The 17,737-nt window shown below is 40.5% G+C and overlaps 2 protein-coding genes across 3 annotated transcripts in view; one reads left to right on the forward strand and one right to left on the reverse strand.

Annotated features, from left to right (window-relative positions):
* Window positions 1–17,737, forward strand: part of FILIP1L (filamin A interacting protein 1 like) — a 182,423-nt gene that overhangs the window by 154,710 nt on the left and 9,976 nt on the right. For both annotated transcript variants that reach the window (XM_081002650.1, XM_081002651.1), the window contains one exon: window positions 13,542–16,308. In XM_081002650.1, the coding sequence (XP_080858776.1) occupies window positions 13,542–16,308 (2,767 nt within the window). The remainder of the gene's footprint in view (window positions 1–13,541; window positions 16,309–17,737) is intronic.
* CMSS1 (cms1 ribosomal small subunit homolog) overlaps window positions 1–17,737 on the reverse strand; it is a 177,898-nt gene that overhangs the window by 145,509 nt on the left and 14,652 nt on the right. The window lies entirely within an intron of this gene.

Below are 17,737 nucleotides of genomic sequence, written 5' to 3' on the forward strand. Positions count from 1 at the left end.
TTAGCTCCTTTGACCGTTAGAACCTTAAATGGAATGGAAGTGCTTGTACACATTACTTTTCCTTCCAGAAAAAGGTCAAAGGAGGTCACAGCTGATTTTTTGGAATATCAGAATAATAAAGAAAAACCTTCCAAGTTGAGAAGGTAGCATAAAACGACATGGCTACCACAAAACGCCACACCACCTTCCTCTGTGCCCTTTTAAAGCAACAAGGGAGAATGTGGGGATGCCCTCACCCTATCTTTCACATCTCTGTGACCATCTCTGCTACCCTGATGTAGGACAGCTAGTGTCTGCAGCAAGGAGCATGCTGTACCCATGAAGGCTCCTCACATGATTTAGAAACCAGCAGGATCAGGGTTCGTAATGATGCCAGGAGGCTACATTAGAGAAGCCTTCCTGCTGCAGACATTCAGACCTCCAACTCCTAGAGGATGACAGGACTGGTGACGGAGGGGGCGGAGCCAACATGCTTGTTTCCTCCTTCTCCCTCACATCAATTGTGTGGAGAAATTGACCAGCCACATAGTACTACAGATCACTAAACATCCAATGTCCTGATCCCTCCACAAACCACTCGGCTGAAAGGAGCAGAGGGGGTGGGAAACAGGTTAATGTAACAATAATACTGTGGGTGTAAACAAGCTTATTTATATTCTCACATCAGCTCTTAAAATTTCAGGTTTTAATCCTTCTCTAAAAGAGAGCAATCTATCCTAAGAGGTACTGATAAGAAAATATATATAGAAAAATGTATATAGTGTATTTACAACACCTCATTTAGCAAACCACATCCATTAATAATGTCAACTGCCACAAAGGGGCTGCCTTACGATGAAAATGGTAAAGATTATGTACTGTTTTTTGGGGGGGTTAAAGTGTATTTTTATCATCTGCTTCCCTTGATGCAGATTGTTCACTCAAAATCCAAAAAAAATGCTATTTACACTTTCTAAGGTTGTCTTTTGTATCCTATGCCATAACTAGGGAACTGCTGTAGTCCTCCTTGATGAAATGTCATTTAAAATCTGTTTCGGGACCAATTAATGGTTTTTTGTACACCTATATTCCTTATGGTAATAATGAACAGAATGCAGTCATCAAAATTAGGTTCTTCGTTCTTCAGCAGGATTAAAGGCTTAGTTGAATGACTAATGTAGTACTGACTTCATAAGGGTAATGGCTAGAATGCACAATCATTGCTAACAGAGGCTCTACAGAACCCCATGGGGTAGAACTATTTTGAATTCTTTCATACAACTTTCTACGTGCATTTCTCAGACTGAAACCTGAATAACCACTTTAAAAGGTACTAGAAAAAGCTCTGCTCTTGAAAGAAGCAAAGGATGCTTCATACCAGATGAAAGGGAGATAGTATGGCCGCCACATGTCCCATCACAAATACTATGACATTTGAAGGGGAGTTAAGTATTTGCCTGTGGCATGTTTGCCACTTGTGAGTACAGTGGTACCACGGGTTAAGTACTTAATTCGTTCCAGAGGTCCGTACTTAACCTGAAACTGTTCTTAACCTGAAGCACCACTTTAGCTAATGGGGCCTTCTGCTGCTGCCGCACCACCGGAGCACGATTTCTGTTCTCATCCTGAAGCAAAGTTCTTAACCTGAAGCACTATTTCTGGGTTAGCAGAGTCTGTAACCTGGAGCGTATGTAATCTGAAGCGTATGTAACCCGAGGTACCACTGTAGTCAGAATCCCATTCCACACTGGTAACATTTGAATCCAGGAACACTGTAGCTCAGATGAATTACCGTATTTTTTGCTCTATAAGACTCACTTTTTCCCTCCGAAAAAGTAAGGGGAAATGTGTGTGCGTCTTATGGAGCGAATGCAGGCTGCACAGCTATCTCAGAAGCCAGAACAGCAAGAGGGATTGCTGCTTTCGCTGCACAGCAATCCCTCTTGCTATTCTGGCTTCTGAGATTCAGAATATTTTTTTTCTTGTTTTCCTCCTCCAAAAACTAGGTGCGTCATTTCTTTACACTGCAGTCATGGGGGAACCCGTCACCCAATGTTAAATAAAAACACCAAGCACATCCCATCTTTATATCCTGTTCTATTCACCATTCTTCACATTTCTAAATCAATATTTCTTAGCACAGCACAAGTTCAACCATGTATCAGTTAAAGCATCCCCCTTCCACTCCCATTCCTCAACTGTACTGCTCAGCGATACAAGAGACAACTCCACACTCCCAACTGCACCCAGCCAACAATGAGTTTCTCCTTGTTAAGGAAAAGCAAGTTTAATAACTACTAGAGACTGAAATGTTTCTAAAGTGCTGCAGTCAAACCTAGAAAACTAAGGCACCACAAACACACATACAAACAGCGCCTAAGAAATTACAATTACTGATTAATAAGCAGCTATATAAGTAGCAAAACCAAATAGATTAATTGCAATGCTATCATTCCTGACCTCTTCCAGCTGTTGAAATATTCTTGCTAGTTATCTAGCTCTAAATTTTTTTAATTATGCAAGGGAACTGCAACTCTTTCTAACGTAAGATTAACCTTGGCCATCTTTTTCCACTGTGATTCCCATGGGTTGTATATGTAGTACTGCATGTTATACTTCAGGCTTGCCTAAGAAGATTTTTGAGATTTGTATCAAACTGTCTACGTATTTAGTGCTACAAGCTTTCTTTCGGTAGGGATTCTGATTGTAAGACTGTCTCGGGTTTTCACATTCAAATTTAAGCTGCATAACTAACTTGTGAGAGGTGTTACAACTCCTGAAGGGAGCTGGGTTCTTGTTAGCATTTCACACAATATTATCAGCATACATCCAGAATCTTTTGCAGCCTGCAGCCTTCTGGGACCTAATGAAATGTCTAGCTTTCACACAGCAGATGCCAAGAATTTGATACAGAAGAACCAACAGTCCATTTCTAGGAATAACCTATCACATTAACACTACCAAGCTTTATTGCACTCAGCAGGGCATGGTGGAGAGATAGACTGTACTCCTTCAGAGTCAACAGCAGACAGAACTTCCTCTTCTCACACTGATTTAGCGCATGAACACCTGAAATTAAGTCTGCTGGCAGATGTGCAAGCTGAGGTGCAGAGAAAGTATATGCATCTTCCCACAGAAGAAAACGCTTGGGCTCAGATTCATGTGTTCTAAATAAGCTTGCAACTTGCTTGTGCTTCTTCTTTGGGCTCATCTTTAAAAATATGCTACATGTAATACACACACACACACACACACACACCTTTTTAATGCCCTCCCCATCACACCCTTCAAATGTCACCAACATTCTTCCGTACTTTTGTCACAACTTTGGCTCCCCCTTGATGCAGGCTATGTTTTACAGATAAGCCCTCTTTCCGCTTGTTTAGAATGGCTGATCCCACTCTAGGGATTATTTACCGAAGCTGCTCTGTCAGACCATTCTATTGCCATAATTTAGCCAAGCACTGGAATGCTGCTGCTCTCCTTCAGCTTCCTACCAGCCGACAGGAAATTTAGGCACAAATGTGGACCAATCACAATCCAGCTCCCAGGGGGAGGGAAAATTCAGCTGAATGTTAATGTAATAAATAATATGGACCCGGTGCAATAGGAAACGAGAGGAGTAGAAAGAAGCAAAGAAAATTAAGCATGGGCAGTGTGTGAATAAGGGAAATTATAATATAGGAAAGGAAGCAGGGAGCGAGAAAGACATGTTCATGGTTGACGACAGAAAATAAGAGCGGGGATAGCTATACATGGCATTTCAGAAGGAAAGGCATCATGAGATGGGGCAGAATGGCTAAAGGAGGGAGGAAAGAGGAAGTAGTATTAGTAGAAAGAATCACAGAGTTGGAATCATAGAGTTGGAAGGAACCCACGAGTGTCCTCTAGCCCAATCCTCTGCATTGCAGGAATCTTTTTGCCCAACGTGGGGCTCGAACCCATGACCCTGAGATGAAGAGTTTCATGCTCTACCAACAGAGCTATCAGGTGGTGGAGGAGCTCCTACTCTCCCAGTGCCAACTCAGTGTCTAGACCTGCATCACATGCCCTTTAGGCTGAGAGCCAAGGTGGTCATACTTGACTTAACTTTTGCATTCAGTCTATGGGGGGGGGGGGAATAGTCTCAGAGTACGCCCAGTTCCTGGAAATGTTCTGGGAAAATGACATTTATGACCAGTCAACAATAAGTTGTTAGTGGCAAAGAGCCATTTCCAAATGCATCCAAAATATTAGCTAATTTAAGAAAGATAAAGTATCAGAATGGTTGCGTAATTTTTCTTGCATTTCCTTAAGATATCAGCACAAACCAGCAAATTACAGTAATACTTGAAGGAAAGAATGTTGTAATGCACAGAGGAACAGACACTCTTCTCAAAACAATTTTTTGGAACAGCCATAAACTGAGTCATGGTCCAAAGCACACTTCCTGAGAAGCAATGCTCCCTGAAACCAGTGAAGCTCACTTCCAGGTCATGCAAGTGCACTTAGGATCAGGATGCCAGTGCCCATTCCAAAGAACAGGAAACTTGCTAAATCAAGGAACTCAATAGTCGTATGTCACACAACTTTTGGACAAGATGTGACTCCAGAGATTTGCAAGTGAAACCAGATGAGATTAATTAAATACACAAACATGCAAATTTGGAGACAAAGCTCAACATTAACAAAACATTGGTTTTGCCTAACCCCTCCATTTATGTGGCTTGCAACCATACTTAATACACCCTATAGCCAGAATCCTAGAAACGCTGCTATTACTAGTAACTGCCTTCATGTTGTACAACCAAAATTCAATTGCCTTAAGATTTTAACTCAAAAGCAAACTAATTGTGCTCCTAATATACTTTAGAAATGCTGTGTCTAATACAAAAAGCTGCTGTGCCACTGGCACTGGAAGACAGCATGCTTTTTGTGATAAGGTATACCAATACTTCTTACTTAACTGTTACCTTATACCTTACAGAGCATGCGCTGGAATTTTCCCTCAGATATAAACTCATGAGAGGACCTTGGGCAATCCACTGTCTCTTAAAGCTTCCCCCATCTGTGCAATGGGGGAATTAAAAATGGCTCGTGTGAGGCGGCTGTTGTGTTCCGAACACTTTGGGGAAATGGCATATGAATACCAAGTATCTTTAGATTCTACACTATGCTAACATCATGGGTGCTAGCAAGGAAGTAGTGAGCTTCCCACTGTCCCAATGTGCTTTAGCAAAAACCAGCTTATGGTGTCTGGAGCAAGATAGTACTTTCTTCTCTTGTGGGAAGACGATAGCACTTGGGATCCTAGCACTGAAATCCATGTTTTTTTAAACCTCTTTATTATTTTTGAAGCACCATAAATAGCCAACATGAACTTGGGGTTACCTTAGGGCCCCAAAGAGCCCACAACATTCCTGAGAGCAGCTCTGTTTTCTCCACTCCTTGTTGCTGTTCTTCTGGGGGAGAAACACAATTCAGGGGTACAGCATCTGCCTTGTATGCAGAAACTCCCAGGTTCAATACCTGATGTCTCCAGGTTGGGTTGGGAATGCCTCCTGTCTGAAACCCTGGAGAGCCATTGGTAGTCATGTGCAGGCAAGACTGAGATTGGTCTGACTCAGAATATGGCAGCTATTCTTACTGCCAGAACTAGAACTTTTGTTTCTGGCAGGAACTCGGCATTTGGGGTGAGCAGGCTTTTGTTCTTCACTAAGAGTCCCAGGGGCTTTGGGTACCTAAAACCAGCCCACCAAACTACATAAAAATAAAGAAATGTTTGGTACTTTGGGTCAAGAACAAACAAGGGTGGGAGAGACCCAATACAGTCATTCCATTCATTATATGATTACATTAAAAAGCTAAACTGGCAAGTTTAATTTAGGAACAAGAGAGGAAAGCAAAGTCAGAAGATGAATTAAAATTCAGGGAGTTCTTTCCTCATAGCCCTGTGCTCTGACCACCACCCCACATCTCTAGTGTCTAATCTTTCCATTTCCTCCTGTTAGCCTTGTATCTGCACAACAGTAATTTCCTGGCTGATGTAAAACTCAATGAGTTCCAGTTTCTGCTGCTACAAATGAAATCACTTGCTCCTTTTCTGGCCTAGAATCAATCTAGTCATGAGATAGAAAAGGAAGGCGCTTAACTCTCTCCCTCTCTCTCTCGCACCACAAATGGGAGATGGCATTTCTGCTCAATAATTGAAGCTCCATCATTAAAAATAAACAGTCTCCTTATAAATGCTCACTGCAAGCAAGGGTAAACCAGATCAAGGCCATTTCATTAGGCTGGAGGGTAAGCGGTCAGAAGGCAGACAAATCTAGCCTCGGAATTCAGCCTAGGTATGTACTGAATGAGGCTTAAGGCTAAGGAATGCAAGCAGAAACCTCTATGATTGCTGTAACAAAGACTGGTTGGCAACATGTAGAGCAATCCTATACAGGTTTACTCAGATGCAAATCTTATGGAGTTCAGTAAGATGTACTGAAATGTGCACAAAAATTTCAAGACCTCCAATTATCTTCCACACATTGGCTTTTCTAGTTATTGGAAGCAGAAGTGAGCCTCAAATTCAGGTTGGAAATTTACATGTAAGGCAAATTTATATCTGTTCACCGAAGGATCTTTGTGGACTAAGTCAGGACTACTGGAGTTTACAGAAAGGCTCTCTCTCTCTCTCTCTCTCTCTCTCTCTCTCACACACACACACACACACTTAAAATGATGAATGGTGAAACAGCCCATAAGTTCCAGGTTCATCATATGTTAACATTACCATTCAATTGCAAGTCAAACTTTACATATTGATTCAGAAGGAAGTTCCACTGAGTTCAATGCGGCTTCTGCCCAGGTAAGTGGATGGCAGGATTACAACATTAGGCTGCTGTCCAAACGCCACTGAACTCAGTGGAGTTTCCTTCAAAGTCATTATACACAGGGATAAACTGTTGAGTTATTTGGGCACCAAAGCAGCTGGTCAAAACAAACAAACTGTAAGAGTTTATTCGAAATTAAAAACCTCTTATAGGTTCATTTAGATTTACATCCAGAGTGTGCATGTGGACCTTTGAAACTTCAAACAAAATCTTAAAGACTGCGGTGTCAATTGAAGAGGTACTGGTGCTTGTAACCTCAAAATCCACTTGTTGCCCACTTACGGTGCAGAAGATACTAGGTCCTAAGCCTAAGGCAATTGTTGTAGATACTCATAAAACCTAGAAAAGAATAACTGCAGGGGAAGTTCAGATATATGAACTCTAACATATTTTTTCAAGACTAAAATAAAACAATACATTATATTATAAAATATGATGTTGCTACAAGCTGTTCTCGTTACCTAAATAAAAAGTGTAATAATAAACCATAATAAGAATAGGAACTTACATAGTTGTAAGAGACTCTAAAAGACAAGCAGTAAAAGAGATGCTTATCTGAATCAGTCTAGCTCATATTCATGTCTATAAAACTTAATTCAAATAACTGCTTTTGCTGGAATTTATTCAATTTTTGAGTTTAAAAAAGAAAGAAATCCAAATGCTTGGCTACGTGATACATCTAACTTTCCTTTCATGGTTGCTGCATTCTTATGAAAACAACTGAAAGTCAAAGTAAGTTATTTCATCCATTTAAGAAGCTGGTTATTTATTAATAAATCACATTCATTTTTCATGCTTGCACAAATAAATACAGCTTGGGACACAGAACAACATGATAACCCTATATCAAATATCAAGAATGTGCACTATTGTGAAAAATTCCATATTCCAATCACCCAAGCATTTAACTTAAAGTTTTAGAACAGCTTCCCTTCGTTCCTAAGGTGGCTGGAATGTAAATGAAGAAATTAAGACTCTCACATGACAGTTATATCATGTCATAGTATTAATTTCTTTCTTTAAATACATTTCCAGCTACAGTATAAAAGGAAACATGTAGAGAAATAACAACCTTTCATTTCTCTGTCAATTGAGAACTACATTTGTCAACCTTTCCATCTCTTAAGCTTCTTCACTGGAGCAGAGGGGAAGGGGGACCAAATAAAGAAATGGCTCATTTTGATATGTCTGCAACTTCAAAATGAACTCAATAAGTGTGCAATTGCAGACAGATTAGATTATTTTAAAAAGTCAATTCCGCATGTCAACTTCCCTTTAGAGCTTTTTGGAAAATTCACAAAGTTCTACGGGAACATGAATATGTGTGACAATCTCTTTGCCTGTCTCTTCATTTTATTTCTGCACTTGACGAACTTTGGCTACAACTGTCTAAATCAGGGGGGAGGAACCTCGGGCTCAGGGGCCAAATATGTCCCTCCAAGTCTCTCCATCCAGCCCTTGGGAACTTCTTCCCTGTCAGTATCTATTCGAGACAATTTGGTCCACAATCCACAGCCATGCCATATTTTACCTTGTCTACCAACAGGAAGCCTATCTGAAGAGCCATTGATAAGACAGGCGTTAAAACCAGAAGATATCCAAATTGCAATAATACTCTCAAGGCCTTGCAAGTCTACATAACTGCTTTGGCAATAAACTTCACAGGATGGGTACCACAACTAATCCTGTTGTTTCATCTACCCCAGCCAATTCTCAGCTTTGTAACTTGAAGCAAGGGCCCATTCCAGAAGTTGTTAGACTCAACCCAAGTAAGCATGGACAATGGTTAGGGATGAGGGAAGCTGAATTACAACAACATCTGGAGGGCCACAGGTTGCCTACCCCTGATTTAATGGAAATTTCAGTAGGATCCCCTCAAGTAATCTTGAAACAGGGGAGCTCATAGGGAAACAAAGTACAAGTCTTCAGGGACAAGGATAATTCTGACATTTTGAAGTTCCGCAAACATAGTTGTTTTCCAGCTGCTTGGGCCCTTTCACCTTTTTATATTATGCCTTGTTAAATTTGGGATATCATAGATATATATGCAAGTTAAAAGGATAACTCAATTTTGACCGGATAAGTCTTTTATGATGGAGAGATTTTATATTATTTGGTTATGTTTAAGTATTATATTTTGGAAGGGAAATACATCGCCCCTCCTTTTTTTAATGCTGGCTCCTGAATAATACTGCATCACCTATTCTTCCACTATAAATTGATTTTACATAAGCTCTTCCCCCCCTTTCAAAAACAGATGTATTTTAAGACACAAAAGGAGCTACTTTTTATTCCCACTAGATCTTTTTAATTCCATCATACTCTTTTTCTTAACTAAATGGGAAAATGTTTCCAACATGCTGAGGATATCCCCTCTTGTTCCCGAATGGATTTTTCTGGAAAAAGAAAGACGACAAAAGCCTTCCAGGAATACTCCCGGTTTTATACCAAATTAAAACCACAGCTGTGTCAAGCTGTTTTTTCAACACAAGCAGGATGTGCTGAGATTTCCACCTCAGTCCTAGAGTAAATTTGCTTGTCCGTGTCGGTTGCTTCCATGTAACGTATATGGAATTTATTTTAGACCCGGATGCTAAGTATTTGCACCAGCAATATGAGCAAGCTTATCTGTTTGCAATAAGAGCGTCATGTTGCCGTAGTGTCAGCTATGCAGAGTATGCTTCATAAAGCTGGATCCAAACAGCAATTGAATACTATTATTATAATTGCTACTACTACTATTACCACTACAATGTGTTACCCGTCCTTTACCCTAAGGTGCCAGGACAGATTAATTAAAATGCAACATTAACATTAAAGCACAATATTATACACTATTAAAAACAGTTTAAAACAAATTACAGAAATAAGGTGGGACCTAAAAATATACTTCTCAGGTATCAAAAGCCAGGGTGAACAGGTGCATCTTCAGCATTCACCAAAAGCTGTAGAATGAAGGTCCAGACACACCTCTGTGGGAAGGTCAATGGAGGAACCGGAGTGCACCCTCTGCCAATCTTAGCACCCTAGAGGGTCGGTAGGGAAGGAGACAATCTTTCACGTATTGGAGGCCTAAGTCATTTAGGACTTTAAACACTAACATGAGACACAATAGCTCTTACAGCATTCTGTACATAGTACTCCATTCAGTATACAGCGCAACAAGAGAGTATGGTAAGGAAACAAACAAACATAATACACCCAGGCCTTTCTCAAATTATCTCAGGCTTCAGATCCTTCTCCATCTTTCACTGGAGGAGACACCCACCATAGTGCTGCACTGGGAAACGCAGCAAACTACTACAGGTGGCCACTTCTCTCATTGTGATTTTGTTGCAAGATTTTGTTGGGCTTCAAATCCCATGAAGCCCAGCCAGCATGACCAATGATTCAGGATGGTGGAGTTGTGGTCCATCATCGTCTGCAGGGACCCATCCTTTCCTTACTAGCCACGAGGGAAATATGTGGGAAGCATCTGCACTGCCAAATGCTGCAGGGATTTACTGTGAGTACACAAAGCAAAGCTGCTCTCTTGCAACCTTCTAGATCACCGCGATGAGTAGCAATGCTTAGGTCTCTTCATGGTGGTAAACCTACGCTTGGGTTGCAGTATGACTTCATGACTGCAGGAGAGAGACTCATATATTACGGGGGGAGTACAGTGGTACCTTGGGTTAAGAACTTAATTCGTTCCGGAGGTCCGTTCTTAACCTGAAACCGTTCTTAACTTGAGGTACCACTTTAGCTAATGGGGCTTCCCACTGCTGCTGCGCCACCGCTGCACGATTTCTGTTCTTATCCTGAAGCAAAGTTCTAACCCGAGGTACTATTTCTGGGTTAGCAGAGTCTGTAACCTGAAGCGTATGTAACCTGAAGCGTCTGTAACCCGAGGTACCACTTTACCTACGATAAATTCAAGGGACTTAAACACAGCAGCTCTCAGCTAATTCCTACAAAGGCAAATACTCTGAGCATATATAACTCAGCATTTTCCTATTCATCGAGAGAGCGGGGAAACTTATCGTGCATGCACTGGAGAGAAAACTGGAAGTGGAAATCAAAGCTATAACAATTTCTTTTAAAATTCAACCCACCCCTCCCGCCGCAATGATAATCAATATTGTCAGCTCCAACATGCTGGTCATGTCTGGGGTACGTATACCACTCATTCTCTGCAGCACCTCATGCATGCAATTAGGGAGATGCAGAAGGGCAATCTATTTGTGGAAACCTTATTGGATCACATAACTTCCCTGCAAAGTCAGGGGAATAGACTTCAATGTGGCATAAGCACTTGGATCAGAGCATTTACTTCCTGGCACTCTCTCAACAGCTTTGAAAGGTAATACTTCAAAAAGAGCATAAATATACAAGATGGGCACAATTAAGTACGCATAACTTCAGTGCAAGAGCAGTCATACATCATCCATGCAAAATGAACCGTATTGCCTAATAAATGCTAGAACTGTTCAAATCCCACTCTCAAAAAAAATTAGGATTCTGCAGTCAACTGCAGAGATGTAAAGGAAGATTAGTAGTTAAATACTTTAGCTTATTAAGCTAGTGAGTAATTGTCACATGCCAGAGCTATGACTGAATACTGTTATGTCTTTGGGGTTTTGTCAAGCCAATGTTCATTTAAAAAGAAAACTTCCACGACAAAGTAGTATTTCATAAGATGAAAATTCAGCCCAGTGACTAAATCTGAGTATTATCGTAAGCCTAACCGCATGGATTCCCAAAAACAGAATGAAAATGATGGTTACTCTTCTGTTATGATTTGGTATCTATGGCAATAGCTTTCATCAGCTTCATGACAAACATTCACAGGCAGGAACTAGAGAGGCAATGGTGTTTCATTAAGGAAAATAAAAAGTGATGCTTCTTAGTAAGACATACCTATCCTCTCTAGTTCTTGCATTAGATTCAAATTCTTCTCTCTCTAAGGCAGGCATAGGCAAACTCGCCCCGCCAGATGTTTTGGGACTATCAGTGGTCAGGGATGATGGGAGTTGTAGTCCCAAAACATCTGGAGGCCAAGTTTGCCTATGCCTGCTCTAAGGTAACACTCCCTTTAGTCTCTTTTTTGCAGTGCATTTTTGGCCCCCTTTATTTTTTACAGTAAAGGCTCATTGAAAGCCAATTTCACTATATTATCTTCATACTGTCAGCTGTATACAAAGCTGGAGTATAAAGAATTCTACTTATGGTGCCCCATAAATATAAATACCATTTATATTGTCAAAGCCATCTGCTTGTCCCTCAATACGTTTTATATTTAAATATATGTACATGTGCACACAAACACTCAGCTTTTCCGCTCCAGAACACCCGCAAGGCAGCACACAAAACATCAATGAAAACAAATAAATAAGAACTAAGAGTCCACAGCAAAATAAACAAAAGCACTGAAGGTTATGCCTTCAACTAAACAATGTCTCTAACTGCAGCCACTGCTGCTTTGTTTACTGAATTCTACATGAAGAGATTGTAGGTTACAACAGTTGTGTTTAATGAAAAACCCAGCCCCAGGCCATGACAACAGTGACCCCCATGTTACAGAGGAGTGAGTGGATTTTGCCGTGCTGGACATAATTTTTAATTGGAAAATTTCTATGCAAATAGGATGAATTGCATTGGAAAGCCGATGACTCCATTGGTAGAACATGAGACTCCTAATCTCAGGGTTGTGGGTCTAGTTGGACTAGATAAGCCTTGTGGTCCCTTCCAATGCTACAATTCTATTCTTCTATTATTCCGATGTTCTAAAGGGTATCTAATTTAGAATGTTTACTTTACTTAGGGTTAGTAAGCAGTTTAGTAAGCAGAGCTAAGAACTTTGAAACTGCCAAGCTTGCCTAATAATGTATTTTTAATTGGTCACCATTCATTTTCACTAATGAACTTAAGAAATGGAATATTCTCCGCAAAAACAGAAAGCACTGAAAAATTTTCTACCCCACGTAAAATTGTCTATTACTAAGCTAATTATAGTTATTACCACCTTAAGGGGCGTTTTCTGGATCTGAACATATTGCCTTAGGCAATTAATGGGAGTGGGGGATCAAACTTTTATTTACTGCTACCAAAAAAAAAAAGAAAATCAAGATAAAGCTTCCAACACAAAAATACTAAAGCTCTCCGAAAAGTAGAGTTTCGTGCAATTAACATTTGTGTATTTTTAATGTAGCTTTGTATAGCCATAATAGGACTTTTAAAATATGACACAGGCAGGTAACATGCTATTAAAAAGTATATTGGGTCATGAAATGTCTATATACAGGGCAAGATATTGGCCTTTTGCTGACATGAAAAGATGCATGGCAGTGAGTTTTAGATCTAGTGTGCCAGAACCACAAATATGCCCATAAAATGGTAATTACAAGGCAGAAGATAACATGAAATTACAAGATGCACTCTACCTTCTACCTCCTTCCTAGCCTAGGGCACTATATAATCCATATTAGCATCCACACCAAAGGAAGAAGAGAAGGAGTTATGGAAGCGGATACCTTTGAACAAGTTAAAATTACAACTGCGGGAAATGTATATCTGTTCAAGAAATATTATTTTATTTGTTCAAATGTTTTCTAAAAGAAAGAATCTCATATTTTCTAAAACAGCACTTCATTTCTTAAGTACATATCTGAAACACTATCACAAAATTAATTATGATTTTTTATTTTATTTTTTGCCTTTCAGATTGAAAAAGCTTATTGACCAAGACGCAGCCTATCAGGCAAAAAAAGAAAAGGAAAACAGCAAGAAAATAAACAAATTGAAGGAGGAGCTGACAAAACTCAAAACATTTGCGTTAATGGTCGTGGATGAACAGCAAAGACTCACAGAACAGCTAAGCCTGCAAAGCCAGAAGATCCAAGACTTGACCATCACTGCGGAACAAGCTCATGAGAAACTCTCCACTGCAGAAGCAAAAGCTCAAGAAGAGGAACAGAAAGCTCTCCGGCTGGAAGCAGAACTTCAGGCGCAGTCCTGTAAGGCCTGCCAAGAACAGGAGGTCACCATGGCCAAACTAACCAATGAAGAGAGCCAGAACCGCCAGCTCCGCTTAAAATTAACAGCTCTCAGTCAGCAAATTGATGAACTTGAGGAGACTAATAAGTCATTGCGGAAGGCGGAAGAAGAACTGCAGGACCTGAGAGAGAAAATGAACAGAGGGGAATGTGGAAATTCTACCCTTATGTCTGAAGTGGAAGAACTAAGGAAAAGAGTACTGGAGATGGAAGGGAAGGACGAAGAACTCATAAAAATGGAAGAACAGTGCAGGGAGCTTCACAAGAAGCTAGAAAAAGAAGCATCCCAGAGTAAGAACTTCAAAGCAGAAGTTGATAAACTCAACAAGAGAATAATGGAGCTTGAGAAACTGGAGGATGCTTTCAGCAAGAGCAAGCAGGAATGTTACTCTTTGAAATGCAACCTTGAAAAAGAAAAAATGTTAACAAAGCAGCTGTCGCAGGAACTGGATGGCTTAAAAGCCCGTATAGGAGAGCTTGAAATAATTGAAAGCAAATTGGAAAAAACAGAGCTCACACTTAAGGAAGATTTGACTAAACTGAAATCATTAACGGTCATGCTTGTAGACGAGAGGAAAACAATGAATGAGAAAATAAAACAAACAGAAGAAAAACTACAAACTGCAAATACACAACTTCAGATGGAACAAAAAAAAGTTATGTCAGTCACTGAAAAACTGATTGAAGAAAGCAAGAAGGCATTAAAATCTAAAACTGATGCAGAGGAAAAAATGTCCCATCTCACAAGAGACAGGGATGAGTTGAAAAACAAACTAAAAGCAGAGGAAGAGAAAGGAAGTGATCTCTCCTCCAAAATGAACCTGCTAAGGAAAAAGCTTCAGTCCTTAGAAGCCATTGAAAAGGAGTTTCTTAAAAATAAACTTAAGGAAACTACCAAGCCTAGCCCATCTTTGCAGCAAGAAAACAACAAGATTAAAGAACTAGCCCAGGAAATTGAGAGGCTCAAGCACAAACTTAAAGAAATGAAAGCCATAGAAGATGATCTCATGAAAACAGAGGACGAATTTGAATCTTTAGAACGCAGATATATCAATGAACAAGACAAAGCCAGATTCCTATCAGAGGAACTTGATGTTGTGAAAAGAGAATTGGCTCGGTATAAGTTAGCAGAGAAGACGGAATGCAACCACGAACAGAGATTATTCAGGAAACTCAAGGAAGAAGCAGCCAAGTCAGGACACCTTTCAAGGGAAGTAGATGCACTGAAGGAGAAAATTCATGAGTACATGGCAACAGAAGATTTAATATGTCATCTAAGGGAAGACCATACAATCCTGCAGAAGAAACTCACTCACCAAGAAAACAAAAACAAAGAATTGGGAAGAGAAATGGAAATCCTTACTAAAGAACTAGAGAGGTATCGGCGTTTCAGTAAGAGCCTCAGACCAAGTCTCAACGGAAGGAGAATTTCCGACTTGCAAGTTCTCTCTAAGGAAGTTCAAACAGAACCAGCAGACAATGAACCACCTGATTACAAGAGTCTAGTTCCTTTGGAACGGGCTGTCATAAATGGACATTTATATGAAGAGAGTGACAATGAAGAAGACGACGACAACAATGATGATGAGCAAACAATATCCTTCAAGTACAATGCCGCTGTTGCAAATGCAGTAAACAATAGTAAACTTTGGATACCGTGGATGAAGTCCAAAGAAAGCCATATCCAAAATGGAAAAGTTCTCACCAAGCAGAATGGAAACTGCATTCAGCCTGGCAATTTGGTTCTAAGCCATACACCAGGCCAGCCTCTTCATATAAAAGTTACTCCTGACCATGGACAAAACACAGCTACCCTTGAAATAACAAGCCCTACTACAGAGAGTTCCCACTCTTTTACAAGCACAGCTGTGATACCCAACTGTGGCACACCAAAGCAAAGAATAACCATAATTAAAAATGGGTCTTTAACGCCTATAAAATCTAAAGTAGCTGATGGTTATACAAGTCCAGAGCAAGCCGTGCCACCACTTACTGTGTCTGCCTTTGCTAGATCCCAAACACCTGAATCATGTGGCTCAGTAACTCCTGACAGAACAATGTCCCCTTTGGCTCTTACAAGTTCTTCAAGTTCCCCGGAGCAGGTACTTTCACCAGAGCCTCTGGAAACTGGTGACAAGCATGCTATCTTTAGAGTATCCCCTGAAAGGCAGTCGTCCTGGCAGTTTCAAAGATCTAACAGTTCTGGTTCTAGTGTGATAACTACTGAAGATAATAAAATACATATTCACTTAGGAAGCCCTTATGTTCAAGCTATTCCCAATTCAGCAAAAAACATTAGCCCTTGCACCACAGCGCAGGATAGCAGAAGTCCAGCGTTAGCTAACGGAACGCCAACTAAAGCTATCAACAAAATCACCAGCAGCATCACTATTACACCAACAGCCACTCCTCTCTCACGGCAATCACAAATTACAGTAAGTAATGTGTATAACTGACCCTCCCTCGCTGTGTTGACTTACTTACTTACCACCAATACAAACTTATACTCTCCATCCTGGCAAGAAAGATTTGGGACTATTTTAATTAGAACTTTGTGAGATTTCCTTGCATGTGGTCCAACAACAGCATACAGAACTAACATGAAGATCCGTCTCTTTAAACATATATAAAGTGTGCACTTACTGTATTACCTGTTCATTTAAATAACTTTTTGTAAGACACTTAAGACTTGCACCTGTATAAATGCATCTTTGTGTATTGACGTTTTCAATAACTGACATTATTTCTTGACTGCAACTTTTTGGGTGAAATATTTTAACATTACAAAACAGTAAATAATTGTGTTTTTTAACCACTGCCTGCAGAAATCATTTCGTTTTTGTTCCTCTGTATGTGAATTTTTGCACGTAAAACAGTTTGAGTTTAATCTTTAGACAGCGTGTTGATTTTCGTTCACTACCTTACTCATTCCCTGATTTTTCTATTGCTATACAGATCAGTACTTTCTGATCAAATAGCATACAAAATTGCATGTACTTTAAAATAATGATGCATGAAATTACATGAGACCCCAGAGTAGCATAGTGGTAAAGAGAATGAGTCGAGAGCCAGAAAGTGGCTGAGGTGAGATCTGAGCCAGCAATGAGCTCTCTGGGTAGAATTAAGAGAAACCGCTATCACTAATTTTCAGGATTGAAGAGAATATGTGCAAAATGCTTTCAGCACTTGGGATAGCACTATATCAATTCAAAGCAAGCAAGTAAAAATATTTCAAAGCAAGAAAGGAAAAATATTTGTGGAAAATGTAATCTGGTAGTTCTCCCCCCGCCCCCCCGGTAATGCAAACTGGATCATGAGAATTATACTCCCAACTTCTTTAAGCCAGTTATTTCTCTCCCCTACCCACACACTTTGAATATGGGGAGCTGCTTTACAGCAACTCAAAATATTCATCAAGCCTAGCATTCCTTACTCTGACTGGCAGCAGCTCTCCAGGATCTCAGGCAGACGTCATGTGATCCTATTAACTGGAGATGCCAGGAATTCAACCTGGGAACCTCCTGGATGAACTGCAATAGCTTTGCCACTAACCTGTATCAAATTAGGTACCGTATTTTTCGCCCTATAGGACACACTTTCCCCCCTCCAAAAATGAAGGGGAAATGTGTGTGCGTCCTATGGGGCGAATGCAGGCTCCTTGGCTTCAGCGATAGCAACGCGAAGCCTCCGAAGCCTGTGCTCTGGAGGCTTCGCGTTGCTTTCGCTGAAGCCAGGAGAGTCTGCTCTTTGAGGCTGGCGGTGGGGGAAAGCAGCGCCAGCCCCAGAGGATCGGGGGGCAGCGGGAGGCGCACGACGCCTTTGCGCTACTCTCCGACCCCGCTTTGAGCCCTACAAGCTGGGTCG

The sequence above is a fragment of the Podarcis pityusensis genome, assembly GCF_964106645.2.
Source record: "Podarcis pityusensis genome assembly, chromosome: 4".
NCBI classification, from domain to species: Eukaryota; Metazoa; Chordata; class Lepidosauria; order Squamata; family Lacertidae; genus Podarcis; species Podarcis pityusensis.